Raw genomic sequence first — 22,426 nt, 5'->3', positions numbered from 1 at the left:
GGTTTTAAGTTCTTTAAAAAATGTTGGCTTTGGTGCCTTATGCAACACAAGACAAGAGGCACCTGATCTGGTTTGAGAAAAAAGACAGATTTCCTGAAGTTAAGATTTCCAGAACAGAGCAACTTGCACCAAAACAATCTATAAAAAGCTCGACAGGCAGTCAGAGGAAGAGACCGAGGAAGAGAAATCTATTTTGTTTTTTTGGGGTTAAACTCGCCCTTTAATAAACCGGCTTTGTTGGAGTCGACCAGAAGCCATTTCTGTCTGCATTTTCTGAGTGAAACCACTGATTGACTGGCTAAACTGAACAGCTCCTGTTTGAGTCGCACAATCCCCGCCACAGTCACCAATCACTGGGAGTCGGGGAGTGACTGGAGGCCATCCAGGACCAGCTCAGTCCACAAAGTACACAACTATAGTTAGTGGAGTCCTTTTTTTCTTTTTTAAATGTTTTCGCATGCATAGCACAGAGTTGAATGTTTTTTGCACAGTAAAAAAGGCAGCATCTAAGTCATCAATAAGGGCATGTTTATGTACACTGCGGCTCAATTGCAGCCCATTCGGGTTACACTTACATTCACTGTGAAGTTGGTCGACTTCTTTGATCGTCGACGCACTTCTGCAAAGGCCATGGTCAGGCCTTTCTCAATGCTTTCGCTGAAGTTGCAGAACCGCACATCTACGTGACCGGGAACAAACTGCAACACTGCACAGATTAAGAACGAAAAAAAAAATAAATAAATAAAATGAAGTGCTTTTGGGGGAATTTGTTGAGCGGCTAGAATTGATGAGAAGTGGCGGCCAGTGAAAGGAGAATTTACCTGTGTGGATTTGATATTTGCGGTCCGGCAAAATCCAGCTGGGAGTCACAGACATGAAGTGACGCCGAGATCTTCGCAAAGCGCTGATGACAGATATGGCTGTGTACACAACAGGGCCAGACGCCACCCGAAATATAAACCTTGGCGGAGGGTTCACAACCTGCAAACAAAGCCGGAATAGAGAGCGTGGGCAAAAGACTTACAGACATCAAACACTGTGACTTCTGTTACATTGTAAACTGCTTTTGATTTGTTTCTCTCGGTGCTTTACATACCTGGAGCTCCACTGACTTGTTGAACTCTACTTTCAGGATGTCTCTCACTTGGGATTTGGCGTAACCAACGGTGGCTCCAGAAGGAAAACCTGGGGGAGAAATCCAAAGAATTGGTTTAGCCCTTGTCTGCATCATAAACGTTCCAAGAGCCAAATTCCAAATAATTGATGGCTTAATTAAAGCAACACAATTAAAGTTTTCTACTTTGAAATGGTGTTTCAGATGAATTGCTAGCACAAGTCAGTGACTTGCAACGCCAGAATGGAAACTCCTGCCTTTGATGCAGCGTGCCTGGCTTCCCTGGTGTAGGACTATATACCTGTGGTAGCCTGCCCAGCACCCTCTTGAGAAAACTAACTGTGATCACTGACTCAGCTATTCTCTGTTTCTCCTTCTCGCCACTGCAAACACCTTCTCTGGGCTCTTTGTGCCTTTGCTATTATGAACGTAAGAAAGAAATGGGCTGCCTAACTTCTTATAGGCAGTCAAGAGATATTGATGATGCAAAAAGTGCCATTAACTGAGATGTGTTTCTGCAAGGAAAGGAAGTTTGCAGCTTTGGTTGTGGGCAGGCAACCAACATTATGTAGTCATATAAAAAATTCAGCTGGAGGTGCTGCATGGTCATGGTGAGATTCTCCTTTTTAAAAGGAAACTTAATTTTGAAGCGAACTTGAACAATAATTTAGAAAGTACAAAAACTACTGTGTGTTGCTTTTAGCCTCAATTTAAACCATGAAAACATGCAAGACATAACTAACAATTTGAAGTGATCTGGCACAAAGCATAATAAGATTAATGATATGGTTCTTACTAATTTTTACGAGATGAGCAGGGCTTTCCAGATTGCAGAGGTACTGCCTTGACGGCGTCACCAAAGTTGTGACTTTTCCACTGGTGGCCGAGTTGATGGTGACATGACTTTCAGCGTTGGTGGTGGCCGTCGCCCTAGTTGTGGCTTGATGAAAAGTAGTGGTGGCAGTTGTTGTTGTTGTTGGTGCAGAAGTGGCTGTATTAGCGTCACTGCTAGTTGGGATCAAGGTCATGGTGGCTGGGATGTCAACCACATCTTCAGTCACGCCCTGATCCCCCAACACGTCTGGGGGAACCAAAGTGACATTATTTACGGGTCCACTAGTGATCGAGCTGTTGTAGCTTTGGTGAGTGGTAAAAGCAGAATCGTCCGGAGTTGATTCTGTTACATGAGCAGTGGTATTCAGGAGAAGTGTTGCGGGAATGGACGTGAAGGCTATGGTTGCGGACGGGACGGGGGAGGCAACTGTGGTGCTTTGTGAAAATGACTCCGTAACGAACCAGTGGACGTCGGTCAGTGAGGAATAAGATACAAAATCATCAGGCAGTAGAGGAGTGGCACTTGTGACCAGAGGTTCTCTTAATGGGGTGCTATAATTGCCAACACTTAGTGTAGGAAAAGACCAGTCCTCTTTGGTGGACACCTGACCAGGCCAGGTGGAGGAGGGCAGGGTTGGCACTACAGAAGGTTGAAGAAAAGGCTCAGAGACATTAAACAGCTGAGGACCCTCCCCTGTGGTCGCGACCGTGGTCAGTTCTTGATGAGGCTCCAACCCTGAAAGGTCATCATATGATTGGTCCTCAGTCACAACTGTATCATTGGTGAAGCTGCTGGTTGGTGAGATGTCAGTGGCGCTGATAGAAACAATGGAGACATTGGCTCGGTGTTCAGCTCCAGTGTCTGTGCTGTTGTTGTCCTTGGTTAACTGAATGGTGTAATACTCCAAGCTGTTCATATCGGGTAACAGGACGTCCGTCGGTTGGATGGTGAAGGTATCTGGCCAGTCCGCATCAGACGCGCCGGGTGTGTCAGTGTTGGTTGTGAGAGTGGGTTTCAGTACGTGGTGAATTGCAGGGGTGGAAGAAGGGGCATTAAGGGGAGCAAGAGTGCTGTGTGCTGAAACCATGCTGGAAGTTGGTGTGCCACGAAAATGATGGAGGGACGAAGGGATTATACCCACTCTAGAGGGGAAGGATGTGTCGTAGACTTCTGCATAGTCCTCAAAATCGTATGAGTCAGACGGCAATTTAGTGACAGGAGAGTAGTCTTCACCCTCAGGGTTTAGAAAGGACATTGTTTCCAGGTAGTCCCCAGAACCCCAGTCCACATCCATGGTGTTGGTCGGGTAGAAGTCCTCCGGAGCGACCTCAGTGGGTTCAGATAAAGGGGACGTATGGTCGGGGGCAATGAAAGGCACATTGTAGCTCAGGGCTGGAATCTCATCTGGGTGCGGTAGGATGTTTACATCAAGAGGTTGATTCTTCTCTTCCAAAGGGCCGATACTTGGCCTCAGCTGGTTCACATCTAGGACATTCCCATATGATTGGTCCGCCTGAGTGTCGGCCAAAGCCAGATTAGGGGACCCAAGAGGCTGGCCAGGAAGTGAGGTCAGGACTGCCAGCGTTGGCTCAGAATTACGACCTTGCTGAGGAGCTGTTAACCTTGCATAAGCAGAGGGGCTTGGTGATGCCATGTGTTTATTTGACCGAGGCTGCAGCTGAGATCCCCAAGGCGTTGCAGAGAAAGGTTGCTGGGCAGAATTTGACCTGGGTGGCTTCCAGGTCGGGGAGAGTTGAGCTGCTGTCTCAAAAGATGAACTAGATCCTGGTTTTGAGGGCCTTAAGGAAGGTAGGGGCAGGGGATCAGTATCTTCTGCAAAGAGGTGCTTTTCTGTGAGGGGTTTGGAGTTTTCAGAAGTAACACGCTCCCACTGAAAATGTGTTATGTCAGCAGAACTATCTTCAGAACTGGATGGCAGGGCCCTGGGTGATTCTGGGCTCACAGCGGCAGTATAATTGGAGGCTGGTAAGGCTGATGGTGGTGACCCTGTTGAGCCTGGAGTATTTCCAAAGAATCCCAAGGGGTTGTGTATGAAATCCAACAGAGGCTCATCTAAAGGGAAAAAAAGAGTGCTTCAGTTTTGTAGTTAATTCAAACAAGGCCAATACATACTGAAAAAAAAAAAAAAAAATAGTAAGAGCTAAGATCTTGCATTAACCACAACCACTGCGAGTTTTCCAAACATTCACAAATATATGATGAGACCACACATGACTTTACGAGTTACTCCGTATAAGTAGGCGCGAAGTGTGTTCAGCAAAACTGCTGGGCTTTCTGGGCTTTGGTGGAAACAGAAACTCTGGACGTTCTCCCAAGAGTTTTACAGAACCTCTGGAGAAGAGGTGGCTCTGAGAAACGCCCACTTTTTTAACCATAATTAGTGAAAGACATACGCTTTGCAGAAACCATGTCATTGGTCAGATTTTGAGTACAACCTTGACCTATATTTAGGCCAAAATCAATATAATATTGACAGATAATGAATAAACCAAAGGTATTGACAGAAGGAAGAATTTGAGAACAATGTGATGAAGGTATTGGCTTACGAGAAAAACAGGCAGTTTAGCTTTTTCAATTTACTCTCAATCAGAACCTAGGAAAATACTGAAACACTCTTACTAACTGGTTGCGAACATAGAAGATTAAGACACTGATTTTGTACTTTGAATGTTGCACAGAGAGCACATTTTAAAGCTACTATCACTACGTTGGCAACAGGGAATTCTGTCCACACAGTGATTCAGCAGTTGCTGATCATTTTGTCGCTCTGTGCAAAAAAAACAACCAAAAAAACATCTGCTCGGCAGTCTGGTGCACAAGGGAAAACTGCAGAATCAGCAAAGGGATGTGTTTATTTCCGACACAAGGATCACATCAACAGAAAAGAATATACTTCTGGAGTATCATCATCGATTTACTGCATGGCTTCATAAATGTCTGCCTCCGGCTTGGCCTGGGAGAAAACTCCCAACATAATCATAACCTTTCACTGGCACCTTAATTTGATCAACATGCTATTACAACAGAGCCCGTGAAAGAGCACTTGTGAAGAATGCCTAGTTTGCTGGGTCTGCTGCCATCTGTCTGTTTTGCCTGTGCTTAGAAAGTGTTTAAAAAATGGGCAGAGCAAAGATTTTTTTTTTTTTTTTAAACCAATAGTGGTCTGTTTGGTATACTCATGAACCCATTTTCATTGTACAAATGCATATAAGAAAAAAGTAGAAAGGAAAACCATTTTTTTTTGTTGTTGGAACTTTTACATCTAGTTAATCTCAAGAAAGATCTTGACGTCCTCTCTGCAGTGGAGGCCAGAAGGTTCTCTTCCGTGGTCAAGTTCCATGTCTGATTTTATTCAGACTGCACTCGAATGGGTTTCAACTCAGTCAAACGAGGGAAAGAAAATGAACGTGGGTTAATAAACTAAGGCAGGAAACCGCACTGATGTTTGAGGTCGTGGTGTGGGACATGACCCCAAAACGCCAACGCATCTCAGCACACTCCTACTGTGACTTGCTCCACTATTGTCACAATCAAACGTGCCTGAGCGGATGGAAAATCACCCAGTCCATGGAGACAGACCATCAATAGTGGGGGTAACTGATGAGCGTATTGGATCATTCCTGCTGGTAAAGACGATCAAGACCGTCAATTCTGTTTTTGGAATTCTTACTTTCGTTTTAGCAAATTGAAAAAAAAACAACTAAGGTTACTCAGCCAGAACAAAGTCAAGCCTACTGTATGTTGTTGGAGATGTTGCCTCCTTAATAATTAAAGCAGTAACAGTGGCTGATTTTCGGTCACGGCGCTCTGAGTGGCAGACAGCCGCCAGGCAGGGGGAGAACTGTGAAACGAAAAGTGAAACTGGACGTGAGTGCGGCTGACGTTACGGTAAACAGACACCGGCGAAGGTCTTCCACGCCGAGCAGCGCTGCCACCTGTCCCCCTCGCTGTAACAGGAGCGTGTCACACTCGGCTGAACGCCGGTCGGCACCGAGCGCCGTTCCAAGACCCACGCAGGGTGAGACCTTTAAATACCACGTCCAGTGAAAGAACAAATGTCAAGTGGGCGGCTCCTCCAAGGCGACCGGTTTCCCCTCGTTCTCTCAAACTTCACCACGAGACTCCGGCTGGAGTCGAAGCAGGCTCGATAAGAATCCCATTTTTTTTTTTTTCATGTCCTGGTACGCATCATATCTCAAATTTCGGGGGAACCGGGAGTTTTTATTTCAATTTTTGAGAGTCCGACATCTCACAGGTGACTTCCAGTGCCTGTTTATTGCCGTGTGGCGGCCTCAGCCAAGTGACTGCGTCTGTTGATGTGACACATGAGAGCACTTGCCTACACTCGCCGACACTGCTTCCTACCCCCCAGTAATGACTGTTTCCCCTTGATCACGTTGTTTAGCTTCCAGTGGAAGGCCTCTTTCAGAGGGTATGATGAATGAATCAGGCATTCCACTTTTGAAGTTTCCACGTCTGCGAAATGCCCAGAGTGAATCAGTAACTACAAAGTAACTACACAGTCATACATGAAAAAAATCATGAAATGTGAGTTAGCGTTAAGTGCAATAGCACAGAATTAGTAACATACTTTTTTACAAAGCACGCAGCCTGCAAAATACCATAGTGACATATATATTTTTTATCCTGTATTTGTAGTTGCTTTATGTTTTATGCATTTACCTCACAGGTGAATTTGTAACCACAAGGGGATACACTCAATGTAATATAATTTCTGCTTTGGGTTTTAACGGCACTAGAAAGAAAACAAACCGTTGGCCTTTCTAAAAACTCAAAGCGGGAACAAAGGAAGCGTGTCCTGCTTTGTTTTGTTTTTTTAATTATCTTGTTTACCACATGAATGAAAGGGGGGGGGGGGAGATACACATGCGACGCAGGCTCATTACTCCCAACAAAACGGAAGGACGTATGCATCTTAAGTTATGCGTTGCATGAAAAGTGCCACGCTAATGACCTCCCACGTGAATTCATCGGTCCTCTGTGAGCCTTTCAGCTCAGTTTGGTTGACGTGATGATGAAAAGCGGCCGAGCAGGTGAGCTGTCGACAAAAGCGGAAAAATGCACAAAAACCTGCAACTTTTTTCTGTGTCTGTTTAAAGGATTTTTACTTTTCGCGCGATGGCATGTAAGTCCCGTCTACCACGGCTGATCCAGAGGAAACCTTGTCCTTTTATGTCAAGGCAGGCGGCAAGATGAAAATGCTGCTTGTTGTGGTTGGGGGTGTGGGGGGGTGCTGGTAGGGTCTGGTAGGGTCTGCTGCTGTTTATGCACAGACTCAGACTCGTACGCTTGGACCCCCCCCCCCCCCCCCCACCCCCCGCAGGCAAATCGTGTAAAAAGGATCCCGACAAGAGAGGGATTACGAGCGCTGATGGCCGCCCCGATGCACCTCTTACGAAATCCAAACAGTGGATGAAAAGAGGAGCGGCGCAACAAGGCGGCGCAACAAGGCGGCGGTGGCGGCGGCGCGGCTGCAGACACAACGTGGGGCCTCTGAAATAGCAGTAACCCAGTTAGCCTTGATAGATATTGGCAGAGCCTTATGAGATCACGCGTCTGATCGTTACAGCTCCCCACTAACCTATATGTGTGCGTGACTGCGCGGGAGAGGGGCCGGCGCCCGGCGGAGGCCCGCTGTGCCTAAATAAACCAGTTTTTATGCGACACCGCGGAGAGGAAACGGCGTTTTTACTGTTTCACCAGTGAGGTTCTTGCAAGCGGCGCGTCTGTTCTGCCCGGACATATTCATCATTTTAAATGTTTTAGAGTTACAGAGGCTCTTGCGTCACATTTTTTTCTACGCAGCTCTTCTTAATCCAAATGCCTGCTGCATAAACACGGCTTGGGAATTTGTGGTACGATAGGAAAAGTGTTTATGTTTTTTTGCGCGGGTTTTTTTAAAAGGATTTTTGATCTGCTGGGAAATGAATAATTGAAGCGGCGGCAGGTAAAAGGTGGATGGGTGAATAGGGGATGGCTACAATACACCTATTGAGCGGGAGTTCTCCCTTTTCAAATTAAAAATGATTGCCTTCATTTAATTGCACAGCGAAATAGTCAAGTGACCGACTCAAATGCTGTCAAACACATGAAACACATGAACACATAAAAGAAGACACGATTTTACAGGGAGAACTGTCATGAAACATTGGGAGGACTATGCGGTTCTTTTCTTGGTGAAACCTCAAATGAGATTACAGGAAATAAATTCTTAGAAGGAGGCACACGCTACAGTGGAACATACTTGTTCTCAGAAAAACCAACCTATACACAGAAATGAAACGTGCAAACTTGTAATGTAGGTGGGTACACACAAAGAAAGCTTCAAAATGAATGTGAGCGCCGCGGGTTCAGTGGCTCATATGCACGCCATGCGAGCCGGGAAACCCGAGAAACCAAACGCAGAGCCGTCTAATGATATCATTTCCTATGTTTGGCAGGCTCCTATTTGCAGAAAAAGTCTTTTAATGGTTGTGTAATTTAAAAAAAAAAAGAAGAAGAAGAAGAAAGGGTCTTTTTGGTGTAGCGCTAGCAAACTGCAGAACCACACATGGTTCTGTTTTTGGGCTAAGCCCATTGCGTGACTGGTTTCTCTCAGTTGGCAGGAAATGGCGAGTGCCGAGTGCAGCTGAACCAGCGAGATGCGACTGTGACGACGTTCAGTGTATTGAGAATTTTGGGAGAGCTTTCGATGATTTTATTGGCGACGCGCAATTGTGCCCGAGCCGACAGAGCCAATATTTTGCTTTTAGATGTGATGTCAGTCAGTCACTACCTGGGTTTAAGTAAAGACAATTTAACATGTCAATATAGAAAACACTGCAACCACTTATCCAGTGGAGCAGTAGATCGGATCATCTAGATCAGATTTCTTTCAGACTTATCGGTAGCAAGTAGCGACCCAAAACGACCGTGTTAAACGCAAACCTCCAATGAAACACGTCAAAAGTATAATAAAACAAAGCAAAACAAAAAAAACACCTAAAAGATTCATAGTCATAAAATGTGCTAACAGCTATAGTGGAATGACTCACTGGAGTGATTTGGTCAAGGAGGAGGCTTGACTTAAAGTCAGCTCTTATCAAATATTAATGTGGCCCTTGTTTGCTTTTCCAGAGGGAACACTTTAGTCAAGATAAGAGAAAAGGAGAGTGCGGGGGGGTGCTGGAGGTTGAGGGGGGGGGGGGGGTGGCAGAGGAGCGAGGCTCTTCTTAAACTGTAGCAAATGGCGCAACTGTGCTCCGGCATATTTAAGGGTTTTTTACGGGCTAAAAAAGCACAAAAGCCGCCAATTACGCTCTGCATAAGCGGCGCGGCGCTCCCAGACTTCAGGGTTCGGGAGCAATTACCATTTTATTTTATTTTTTTTCGGGAGAATGGGACCTCGTGGACGCACTGCGTTTTGGCTGCGCTCCTTCACTTCCTGCAGCACTGATTTTCCTCCCCAAAGACAGGAAGAGGAAGACTGGTAACAGGAGAAGCCCGGAGGACGGCGTCACTCAGCGCACTCCTCCACTTCTCTCTCCGCTCTGTCCTCCTCCAGCACGCTGCTCTCCAGCTTCACGCCCTGGGAGGACTGACCGCAGCCGGCCTGCGCAGGCGAGCGTGCGTCCTGGCGCTCTTCCGAGAGGTAAAAAAAACACGTCTGTCTCGAGTCGTCGTTGGAGGAACTTATTGTTTTCGTACTGGAAAGTCCAAAAAAAAGCAAACGCTTTAGCCCGGAGAGGCTCCAAAGAGGCCGGCCTGAGCGGCACCATCTGTTCCGTGAATATATAAATTATCAGCTGCACTTCGTCAAACGCCCAGCGATTCGGGCTCTGCGAAAAATATGACCTCAATGTTGCCTTCTGTCTCGTTTGAAGTTTTTCCTCGCCGAACTCTTTGAAGCGACTCGCCGCAAACTAATGACCGTGACCTTTTGGTTTTGAGACGACCGTTGATGTAGACACACGCGGGAAAATTGGTCAACGAGATGCACAATTACACAAATGACAAAGAAAGAAGCAACTTAGTTGCACAGCAGTAGAGCCGATGACTGGAAGGGAGAAATATTTTACCGCCACCTAGTCGCAGTTTTGGTGAAATGAAACTAGCAAAGCGTGGCGATGCCTTTGGTCACGCTCATAAGCTGTGTTTCCATTACGTTTTTTCGCAAAGTAAAAGCGACATTTCCAAAATTTCGACAAAGTACAACTGTGATTTGCGGGTGTTTCCATTGAACGGTGTGAAGCACATAAGTCGTAATTCTCGTAGAATTGCGTTTGCTTTTGTTAGTTTACGTTTGTTTGCTGTCAAGAAGGGTTGTTATATTTTTCTCTTTGATTACTTGTAAAACAAAATACTCCCTCTCCTTCTCCGTCCAACCACAATACGCCATTTTCCCTTGACGTGAACTGGTCATGTGACCACGTACGTCATGTCTGCTGACGCGTAAATGCGATTTAAAAAAAAATAGTGTTTCCATGACACTTTTGCGATACCCCTCTATATTGATGCGTCTGAAAAACCAAATCATGACGGCGTAAAAACCTTTTAGTGATGTTTTTGAGGTTTTTCAAAATGTAGTTGTTTCCATTACTAGTTTTTTTTTTATTGCAATATTTAGGTTTCGCGCAATTCCAGGGGTAGCGGAAGCGCGGATAGAGTTGCAGTTTGGCCACTTGCTGGTACAGCTACAAAAACTAAAGACTGAGTGAATTAGAAAGTTGGAAAGACCCCAGGTTGGGACTGCTGTTGCTACTTGTGGGGGCCAAACGCAGGTAAGGGTGACGTCATTTCACGCATGTACCTCATTGCATCAGCTCACCCTTGGTTTTTTTTGGGCTATGACGCAATCTGCAGCCGGAAACCCTGTGGTGCAACAGAGGTTGCTGGACTTCCGTCGCGCGCTGTGGCTTACTGTAAATCTACACGACTGTTCAAAGTCTGAGAGTGTGCAGGCGGCCTAATGAGGATTGAGTTTTAGCATACTTCAAACGATGAGGAATCGCACAATGAGAGGCACTGTTGTTCAGGTTTATTTTCGTCCTGAAACAAGCAGCATTATTGTTCGGCGATGAATTCTCGTTAGGTTTGAACTCCACTGGGGGACCTGAGGCGGCTGCGGAAATTTGCCCTGGTAAAACACGAATGAAAAGGCCGCTCAAAAATCGCTAACAGATGCAGATCGCTTCCCAAGAACCCCACCGTCCGTTGTACCTTCGAATCGCAACCCGGCAGGTAGCAGCGGACCACTGAGGGAAAAGACACCGCAGCCAAAAACACATGGCTGTCGTTGACCTGACTTGACCCCGGACCACAGAACCGCTGCGGTCCAGGTCGGGGGCTGGTAGAACCTTCCTGCTGGAGCTGCAGTGCAGCTAAAGCTCCAACTTTTTGGCTGGCCGGTGCTTTCGCCCCATTGATGTGCAACTGGCTCCCAGCTCCGATGAATAATGAATGGCCATATTGTCACCCAGCGCAGATCACATTTCACATGGCAACGGGCGGCGCTGGTGATTAGGCAGGACTTTGCTGGCCCGCAGTTGGCCGCGTCACAAGCGACAGCAGCGGAGAGCCAGAGAGAGCTGAGCTTAGAATGACAGCCTTCTGTCTTTGTATCAATATTTACTCGGGATGCAAACTATCGATTAATTCATTAATCATCAGTTGATTGACCGTATCAATTGATTAACGATTAATTGATAAATTTTTCCCGACAACCTAAATTTCACAATGAAAAATGTGTAAGGACCACATTATTTCACCATTGTGTTCATTTGTGACCCATTGTTTACATTAGAGAACAGTAAAAACACCCTGAACATTTATCCTCTGACTTTAAGTTGACTTCTAATGGGTCACGTTTCAACTTTTTTTTTTTTTTGGAAAAAAGTTGTTTAAAAGTAACTTGTTCTAGGTATATTATGACCATCACAGTATGTACAGTACATGTGGATTGCTCTTTTCTGTCACTACACCCGTGTAAAAAAGGTCCAATGAATTGCAACCAATTCGATTTAATCGATTAAATTCTTAATCGACAATTAATCGATTGTCGATTAATCGTTAACATCCCTAATAGTTACCTTTCCTTTTAAATTCACGGTGGTAAAACTCGGCTATTTCAATCACGAAACACAGCCAAAAGACAGGAAAGACGAAGAGGAAGATACTTCGGCGGTGAAGAATCTTCATTCGATTTGGATATGTAAAGCCACATTGCCTGAAGCTGCTTGACCACAGACTTCACAGTTAAAAAAGATGAAAGCAGAGAGGTCGGTGCTGTAGCTCTGATTCAGCAGCGGTTCCAGTCATTCGACAAATGTGACTGTTCGAACACACCCCGTGAGGATTTCACAGCAGAGAGCAGTGAATCATACCTCAAATCTACCACTGAGTTTGAGTAATGAGGAGAAACCACGGCCCTCATATTCCAGCCCGCTGTAAATATCTGCAGCAGCTCTGTAAATGTTTTACAAGCCGTTTAGCGACCTTACGTGTTCGTGGAGAGGAACAGCTATTGTTCCTCGTTCATTGCAACTTCACCACCCTCCCCCCCCCACCCCCCCACGCCCCGAAACCACTAAACGGTTCCACGGTAAAAGGTTCCTTCTCCTCCAATCATGCAACCAGCCGCTTTGGATCAAATTCACGCGACTGCTAGCAAGACAGTGTAGGTTAGGACTGCACAGAGCGTGGTTGATAAATCAGTTTGGATGTGATGCAGGGGTTCGCTGTCCTCCGCAGAAGAACATGCCACCGGGATCGACGGACCACAAAAACACTCTCACCACAAAGACACAAACCACCCAAAGCGAGACATTATGTGTATTTTTGCCTCATTAGGTTTGCTTCATGGTAGTTTTTCTTGTGAACTGTAAAAAAAAAAAAAAAAAAAAAAAAATATTGATATTGTATTGTGTATGTTGTTGAGTTTGTTCTCCCGAAAATCCACGCGAAAGGCTTCCCGCAATCTTTAGTCCCATATGTCTTTTGCATGTTAATCGCAAGTGAATGAAAACCAGACCGGTCAAGCGGTTAACAGCATACGCAGCGAACGACAAACAAAGCAAAATTAACTAAAGCAATGTGCATGGTGCAAAGAATAGGAATTTCATGCAACAGATTTACAATTCAGCATTTTTAAGCTTAACTGCGTCTATAAATATAATATTACATTCAAAAGGGGACTGACTATTTTTTTTAAAGTAAATACGAAAAGGGCAGATTATTGATGCCATTGGCTGTAAAAATGGGGGGTGGGGTGGGGGGGTGGGGGGGAGCTATGAATGGCATTATGACGAGAGTTTGAGTTTAAGATTTGGGGATTAACCACAAGGTTTCCACCCAAGCGTTTACAACATAATCCTATTACAGCCTAATATCGTGAGTTTACGGCTGCTCTTAAAACGTGTTTCACTGGGCAGTCAGTAGGTGGGGGATCATGTCAGCGTCTATAAAGGTAAACCAGGGGAAAACCGGGCCAACGAGTGGCTGGATTAAGACCTTTCTCTTTCTCTAATTGCTCGAAATTGATTTAATTCCACACAGAAAAAAAAATGCACTGAATGATGAATAGAAGAGAAAGGTTGTGCTTCTGGAAACACACTTTTCCAGCGCATTTGTTGCCGTGGAGGTGACGGAGCTTTGCAGGAAATGCTCGGCGCTCGTGGCCCTAATAGCAGGGGGCGGCAAGGCCTTGACTGGAAGTCGCTGGTTGAGATAGCCTCCAGCACGTTAGCATGATGACCTCCACTGCTCCAGTGCGGCTGCCAGCTTCCCCGCAAACACCACATTTAGTAGTGCAACGCATCCCCTGCACCGCTGTGTGTAATTATGCAAAGGGCTGCTAAAAATGCACGGCAAACCTACTCTGAGTGGAAAGTTCAATTAAAGGCAAAGATTTAAAGAAGGTTAAGATGTGGCGTTAAATCCTTTTTTTATTTTAAGCAACGTTATTAAGTAATTATTATTTTTTATTTTTTTTAACTTTCTTTCCTTTTCCCACATAAATTCTTTGAGTTGGACTCACACAGGTGGCATTTGAGAAAAATGCCGCTTATTGAACCACTTGACTGGATCAGTGACAAAGTAGTTGGGTTATGGCAGGCGTGGGCACATGTGCGGCACGTGAAACCAAAATTACATTCATAGTAACCAAGTCATAAAAAAGTTGTATTTCATCCAATTTTTTCAGTGTTTTAAGAGTAATTTCAAATTAAAGCACTTTTTTTTTTTTTTTACACATCCCAAAATATATATTTTTTCACCTATAAGGTGGGTCACTAAAACACTCCACCCATCCGCTGCTACTTCAGCCCCTCGGTCAAATTTTAAGAACCCACTGTGGCCCCACCAGTCGAGAAGTTTGCCCACCCTAGCGCACTTAGTCCAACTTTGCCGGCATCGGCGAAAAGTGTTTCTTCTTACCTGTGACAGTCGAGTCTGCCGCGATCGCCGTCACCACCGCCGTCAACAGCAGCAAGACTCCACGCCGAGTATGGGCGTGTCCGCGGGCCTCGAGCATCAGCGCCGAGCCCGCAGCGGAGGAGGAGGAGACGGAAGCTGCCATGGTGCGTTGGTGGGGCTCTGAGGTCAGGCCATTTCACCCGGTCGGGAAGACAAGGTTCATTCCACTGTGACGACTTGAGGCTGGGGTTACTTGGGGCCACCGGAGCTTAGGTCCTTCAGTCGGAGGCCTCTCCTTCCGAAACATGTGCTCTCATCGAGGAAGGGCTGTCGAACACAGAAGAACGACGTTGAACTACTTGAGCGTTGCTCCGCCGCATAAACTGGCAACTTGAATTTGGTAAAGTGTGCGTGAGAGCGTTCTCTGACGGGAAGCGCCTCTCGTGAAACTCCCCGGGATGGTGAGTCATTTTTTTTCTTTTTCTTTAGAGAATCTGAGCTAAAACACAGAATTGTGAAAGTGCAGGTGCCAGGTGTCTGATCCGCCCACCGAGGCTGCTAGAACCCTGCCTTTTTTTGGTTCCCTTCCAAACATGTGCAAGGCCCAAAAAGCTTCCTGCCAAAACTGAGCATTTTTATTTATTTATTTATTTATTTTTCATTTTAATTTTTGTGAAAGCTTTAAATAGAGGGTCAGAAATGATGCAGTTTGAAGAAAAGAGCTGGACAGTAATAATTGAATTGGTAGAATTCTGTATCTTAAAGGACAAAAATAAATAAATAATTACACTAAATAACTCATTTGTAAGTCATATTTCATTGGAAGGTCACACACGTTCATATCATGCATGCATTGGACGGGTGGAATTGAATCTGGTTATTGGAGAAAAAAAATATTCTTTCTTTTTAAAAAAAAAAAATAAAAAAAAATGAAGCTTCCATTATCATTCTGTCTGACACAAAGCGTGCCTCTTCTGCGCATATGTGCAATCTGCAAAACCCTGACAATCTTTTCAACTGGCTAGCCAGCTCGTCATGAGTCAAGTTAACGCAGGCGCTGAATCATTGCTCAGACGGCGCAATTTGCCCCACACTGTATATTAAAAAGAAGGGGGGGGGGGGGGGGGGGAAGAAAGAAAAGAAAAGAAATGAAATGAAGGAAGGACGTGGCACGCAAAACCAGACCAGACTTTATCCTCTCGTCTGCCGCTGCTAGCTTCCAGCCGCTATCTCCAGAGGTCTCATCTCATCACGGTGATAACGGAGCTGCTTCTTGTCCTACATCCCGTCCCGTTACTGCCAAGTTTAACGGTCATGTGGCTCTCCGCGGAGCCACACAAAGCAGGCTGCGGTCACGTCACTCCACGAATGCGACGCGGCGGGGGATGCTAGCGCGTCCACTTTAGTAATATTTTCTCTCAGAGGCTAGCAGCAACAGTATGTAGTGCAGAGATGATTGATTCTCCCAGCCATCCTAGCTGCGCAGTCACACTTACCCATAAAAAAAAATCGGGGATGCTCCAACTCTATGAAAGCGCCGTGGCGGTATTCTCAGGAGAGAAAAATGTCCTTTTAAATGGGGGTAAAATGTCTCCCGAGTCTTCAGCGAGAACCTTGAAATAAACACGTGTCGGTGTTTGATATTTTGGGTAGCACCAGACGTCCTGCTTGCTGACCGCTTTCCTCTGACACTCTTTGGAACTGTTACCTTCCCCGGTCCGGAGCATCGGTTTAGCCCCGCCCCCGGGCTCATCTGAGTGGGTTACGAGTTCAGTGGCTCCACTCTCATTGGCTGACGCTGGCGTCTGTCAGAGCGGGTGTTAAAAACTAGGTTGGTCACTCTCGACTGGCGTCTGCTGCTTCCACGGCAACCTTACCTCATGCGATAGGGCCATGAAAGGTGTACATGTCAGTCCAGTCACCGTGATATGACAAAAGTCTTTTTCTCAGGTTATAAACCAAAACAAATCCCTTAAATTCCATCAGATTTAATAATTTATGCTATCTTCTGCAACCTTACTGTGTTATATTCCGATATTTGATTTGCACGCAGTGTGCCTATTTAAATATATTTGAGCAAAACCTTTTCTTTTTCTTCTTGTGGTTTCTTTTTTTTTTTTTGGCGGGGGGGGGGGGGCGTAAATCAAACTATAAAAGTCTAGATATCCTTCTTGTGCACGCAAGTCTTTTTCATGGAAAATAAATAGCATAACTGAGTGAGGCACTGTTATTATCTGTCTAAACATCGCCATCTAGTGGCATCATACGTGACGTTTCTGTCTACCCTTTTGTCCAAGTCTACTGTACTCTCGAATAAACCTCTGTTTTAATTTTCTCCTCCTGTCGACCTGGTATTATCAGTTAAACCTGCATTATTTGTGCATTTTTACAAAGCCAAATTTTAATTAAAAATTGTTTGTTTATCCCCATGATACAAACAGCATGTACAAAGATCTTCTTATGATCATCTTCAATGGACAGGTATGCATTGATGCATGCATAGCTTCATCCAACATTGACCTCTGGTCTGATGTGTGAACTCTATTGATTTATTTTTTAAATTTCTTCACTTGTCGAAGTCATGAGGCTTGAATTTGTGCACAGGCACGCACGCACGCACACACACACACACACACACACACACACACACACACACACACACACCACAAAGAGAGAGTACTTTGGTGCCGTGACTTAACAGTTTAATGTAAATCCAAGACAAAGTGTGATTACATTTCTACACATATACAATATGCATATGTGAGCATACAAATTCTCATTAATAACTCGATTCACCTCGGAGACCGAAAAAATGATCAAAAGTAACAGTGAATAACAAGCTATAACAAAGTTCACCACAATGCGAGCCCCTTCTCCCCCTACAGTTAGTAAAGAGGACAATTAAAATAACTATATTCTTCTATTTGACGAAGCCGTTTGTCTGTTAAAATCCTCCTGGAAAAATTTACAATGCTATCATTAGTTGTTTTTTTTTTATTTTATTTTAATTCCCCCCAAAGCCTAAATATAAATCCACTCCATTTTTCTACAACGAAAATGATTAAGAGAAGCACACAACATCATAATGGTAACACAAGCGCTTAGTAGCGAGTACTCAACCTGTTAGGAGGTTTAATTAATCCTTCTTCTCATTGTCATTATTATAGTTATTTTTAAACATTCTATAGAGCCAGTAAAATATCCATTCTCATTACATACTTAATAATAGTAAGCTAAGGAACAGGGTATACATAGAATGCTACATCAACAGATTGAAATAATGAGACGTCACACCCCCAATGAAAAAAAACAAACAAAAAAACAAACAAATAAGAAAAGACAATAAACAGAGAAGTATACTAGAAAGTACTGCAGCACACATTAGCTTTATCGACAAAGAATGAATGAGATTTTACACCATTGAAACCATTACAGCAAAGGACACAAAGGGGGTCATGGTTTGATGCCCTCTTAGCCTTTCAGAAAATTTAAATTATGCAGCTGTTGCATGAACGTTACTTTGGGCTATTTTACTTTGGACTACACACAGTTTCTGTGTTTCAATTTGTTAAATTTTTTTTTTTGTTGTTGAGAATTTTAATTTGAACATCATCAAGTTCGAGAGAAATTTTCTTCCGAAGCTTTGGCCAACATCTCCCACATTCCATTTACGGAGCTCATGAAGGTCATACAAAAAAAAAAAAAAGAGCCAAAAATGCCATTTCTGTGAACTAACTGAGGATGAACAAGTGACATAAATGAAGTTGTCCTTCTGACTGCGTGGACCATGAAGGGCTCTCAAATTTCTCCCATCAGTGACCGACGACGGCATCAAACCATGACCACCTCACCCTGAATTTCCCCAAGGAACAGCCAGCGAAGGGAGCGCAACTCCTCGACGACGGCTTTGAACAAAAGACGAAAAACGCACACTTTCTCACAGAAGACCGGGCTTTGAGAATGCTTGTGTCACTGACTTTCCTGGTGGCATGTTAGTTCAACTCCTGATGTAACTGCTGACTTTCTCTCGCTCTCTCTCTCTCTGACTTTGGTGCTTCCAAACTCGCGGGAATGTGCAGGAGGCCGCTGCATTTCTGGACGAGGAGGAGCGTTCACGATGAGCACAGTTAGGGAGGTTTGAAGAACGCCTCTGCTGCTGCCCCGTGTTTCACTCTGAGTGTCGCTCTGAAACCTTTGGAGGTATTTTTTTCAAATTTATTTGGAAGGCAATGCGCTCGAAATCAAAGTCGCTAGCTGGGCAGGCCGCGCTCGCCTCGACAACACGACACTTTGTTTTACACACTCCACCGAAGCACATTTTGGTAATTGTAAGGTCACTCGCTCTATTTGAAATTTCTGGTTCCCCTTTCTTACTTAAAAATAAAATTAAAAAACAAACACCAAACATTGTTTATGTGAAACAAAGCAACGGACATACACATCAATTCCTTTTCAGGTGTGCGCGCAGGGCTACTCTTCACCGGATGTTTCCTCTGAGAGAATAGTTTGATTTGTTTTAGTGTGATCCCTAAAAAAAAACACACACGTTGTCTTTCCATTAATTTTCTCATTGCAGGGGATCAGATATTATTGCGTCATGCGTGGCGACAAACGGTGTGTGAAGGAAACGAACGGTCGACGCAGTGTGTGAGATCTAAAGCCATTTCGAGTGTCACAGGTCACGTATTACATTCATTTTGTGCAGGTGACCGCCATTTAAAGGTATAGTTGGTACACTTTTTGATTAATCCATTCCCCCCAACCCCCCCCCCCCCACACACATCACGCTATTTCGTGGCACGCTAACGAACACGACACTCTTTTTTTTTTTCTTCCTTTTTCGCAAAACTCATTTTCGCACAGCGCCGATAAAGCTACGACATCAGCAAAGGTAAATAAAACAAGCACGCAAAGAAACAACAAAACAAACTGGCTTCACGATTTGGAGAGAGGTTAGATTATTATTCCATTTAAAGTGGGAGGAGCGACGAAAGACAGCACGAGCTCTTCAAAAAAACAGACCGCGCCTCCTCTACACAAATTGTCGACTGTGCTCTTCGTACTGAATGTGTCAAATTCTCGTGTGCACACGTACATTTGCCTGTGTGTGTGTGTGTGTGTGTGTGTGTGTGTGGGGGGGGTTATATGTTAAAGATCCTCAAAAGCACTTGTTAAAGCATTCATCGACGACACGGGGAGTTATTGGCCATCCGCTGTGGCAGAAGGAAAAACGCTGCGGTGGATTTCTTGTCGTGGAGCCGCCAGACGATCGCTCCGAGGAATTCTTTGGTGGTAGGATCGAGAGAAAAGAGCACGAAGAGCAAGTCGTCCTCGCCGCAGCAGGAAGTTGGGTGGTGGTTGGTATGGGGGGGAGGGAGGGGAGGGGGGGGCGAAGGGCAGCAGTGTAGCACAGGTAATGCCAAGATAGATGGCCCCTCTGACAGTGGAATGTTTCAGTAGTCTGTCTCAAGCAGAGGAGCCCAAAGACTTCAATGGAAAAAAAGAAAATTAAAACAAAAAACACATCTCCCTTATGCATGTATGAGTGTGTGTACGAAACAGGATTGGGGCCACAAGAAGGAGAGTTTTATTTAAGTTTTCATTGAGAGTTTTAAGTTGAAATTTTGTGAATAAAGTCAAAATTTTGTGAAATAAGTTGACGTGAAAAAAGACGAAATTTCGTGAATAAAGTCGACGTAAAAAAAGACAAAATTTCGAGAATAAAGTGGAAGATTCATGATAAATCCATTTATGGAATTCGCACACCTTAGTCAACTTGTGAAATTGTACTTAGTAACATGGAAATCCTCGCTCTTCTAGCACACACACACAGTGTGGTAATAAGTATTAGGACATTGAAAGACTGTGTTGAACTTTACGTCTGTTCAGAAGAAAAAAACAGACAAACTTAGGTGGAGTTGCCCTCAAGGTTCACCCACAGTAATCAGGAAACTGGCAGAAATGGAAGTGCTTCAGTAGACTTGCATGGAGACCCTTTTGACTTTATTCTTGACATTTTGATTTACTTCACCTCGACATGAATTGCAAAATTTTATTCACGATTTTATTCGCGAAATTGTGTCCTTTTTACGGCAAGTTTATTCTCGAAATTTCGACTTTAATCTTGAAATTTCAACTTTATTCTTAAATCGGAAACGTAAAAAAAAATTCTACCTTAATATTTTTCTTTTCTTGTGGCCCTAATCCTTTTCTCTAGTGTGTGTGTGTGTGTGTGTGTGTGTGTGTGTGCATGTGCGTGTGCTTAGGCCTCCGATGGCCTGCAGGAAATTAAGTACTGCAAAATAAAAAGACAACAAGAAAACACAGAGAAGCGCGATGGAACCAGTCACGGACTATGCAATCACATCTTTCAAAAAAAGGTTCGTTTGCAGCCTCGGCTGGCAGGAAGTGGAGAGTTGTAATGTGAGTACCAAGAAAAAAACAACAAAACAAAACAAAAAAACTGTCAGCGCAGGCAGGGGATTGTGGGACACCCCTCCCCCTTTCCCTCCCAAGACCTGGGCGTGGCCACCTTCAAGTCCCAAAGCATCAACAGGTGGATTTCCAACACTGGCTCTTTTAACACAGGTGATCCCATCTGCACGGAACACCAACCATTACTGTACATCAGCCTTCCCCATGAGCCTGACATGCCATAATAAAATCACTCACGCGCACGCACGCGCGCGCGCACGCACACACACACACGCACATCTGATAAAACGTCCACAAGAATTATTGCAACAGTCTCTAAATAAAAAAAAAAAGACAACAACCACAACAAAACAAACACTACAGCCTCGACAAGGAGATAATGTTAAGTTAGAGAAAAACAGGACAATGAAACAAACAAAAAAAAAAAACATCACTTCAAATGCAAGTACTATGGCATACCATGACGGTTATTGGGGGGCGGGGGGGGGGGATTTGTATCGTCGGCTACGAGAGGGGGAGAAAAAGACGACAACGACGACAACAATAATAATAATAATTGAAATATCGAACTAAAAAGACGTCGGTTGGAATCGAGCAGCAAACGAACAAAGCGAAAGCCCTATTGGTTCCCTAAAGCGTTCAGGCGTCCTTGTTTAGCTGGCGTGGTGATGTCTGCGCTGTACCTGCGGGGTGTTTTTCTCTCTCTCTCTCTCTCTCTCTCTCTCATTTGTTTTTGTGGTTTCCTCGAAGACAAATGGAGCGGTGACGTGCTCGTCGGCCACAAGGTGCCCTTCCAGGTGTACGCTGCAGGCACACCAACCCCCTCCTGCCCCCCCGCCGAAGACTCTACAAAGACTCTCGAGCGCGACACTTGCAAAATATCCTCTCCAAGTCTGGGGGGGAGGAAACAAACAGCGTCGAGTGTGCGTGTGTGTGCGTGTGTGTGCGCGTGTGTGTGCGTGTGTGTGTGTGCGTGTGCGTGTGCGTGCGCGCTCGGTGTAAGGCGGCGGCTCCTCCCCCTCCTCCTCCTCACGAGGCCGCCGCCTTGGGCTCAGTGTTACTGTCAACCTGCTCAGTGCCAACTTGCTACCATTTAAAAGTCCCATTGAAGGTCAGGAGTTCTGCACGGGCCCCTCACCTCAACAACTGATCCTACACGCTTTCACCCGGACCTCGCAACCCCTCCCCCGCCCACCAACATCGCCCCCTCTCCCCGCCGAGTCGGTCCCGCCCTCCTCACCCATCTCCCTCTCAAAAACCCCCTTCACGTCTGTCTGTCTGTCTGTCTGTCTGTCTGTCTGTCTGTCTATCTCGCAGTCACTCTCCCCCTCATGGCAACCATCACTTTCCGTCAGGCCTCTGTCTCGGCTTAGCTTTGAGCCTCAGTGATTCAAAAAAGAAAAGAAAAGAAAAGAAAAGAAATGAAAAGAAAAAAAAAGCCCTGCTGCAACATCCTCCAATGTGTCCTGTAACTCTTTCCCTGTGCTCGAGAAGCTAAAAATCTCTGCTCCCTAAATCAGGTCACGTTAATTCCCTTGTGTGCTTCAACGAAAGAAAAAAAAGAAGGAAAAAAAAAACCCCCAACACATCCACATTTTGGGTGCCACAGC

General features: G+C 45.0%; 1 protein-coding gene across 1 annotated transcript in view; it reads right to left on the bottom strand.

Annotated features, from left to right (window-relative positions):
• The window catches only part of LOC142899198 (UPF0606 protein KIAA1549), a 34,817-nt gene extending 20,015 nt beyond the window's left edge, over positions 1-14,802 (bottom strand). Inside the window, exons 1-5 of the mRNA XM_076042682.1 lie at positions 14,403-14,802; positions 1,911-4,022; positions 1,097-1,185; positions 822-981; positions 576-706 (exon numbers count right to left, since the gene is read on the bottom strand). Coding sequence (XP_075898797.1) covers positions 576-706; positions 822-981; positions 1,097-1,185; positions 1,911-4,022; positions 14,403-14,544 — 2,634 coding nt within the window. The 5' untranslated portion in view covers positions 14,545-14,802. The remainder of the gene's footprint in view (positions 1-575; positions 707-821; positions 982-1,096; positions 1,186-1,910; positions 4,023-14,402) is intronic.
• Positions 14,803-22,426: the final 7,624 nt, after the last annotated feature.

This window comes from Nelusetta ayraudi, unplaced genomic scaffold (assembly GCF_046127955.1).
Source record: "Nelusetta ayraudi isolate G7.1 ecotype Tasmania unplaced genomic scaffold, CSIRO-AGI_Nayr_v1 ptg000071l, whole genome shotgun sequence".
In the NCBI taxonomy this organism is placed as follows: Eukaryota; Metazoa; Chordata; class Actinopteri; order Tetraodontiformes; family Monacanthidae; genus Nelusetta; species Nelusetta ayraudi.
Note: the sequence above shows the minus strand (reverse complement) of the source record. Positions and strands in the feature narration are given on the sequence as shown.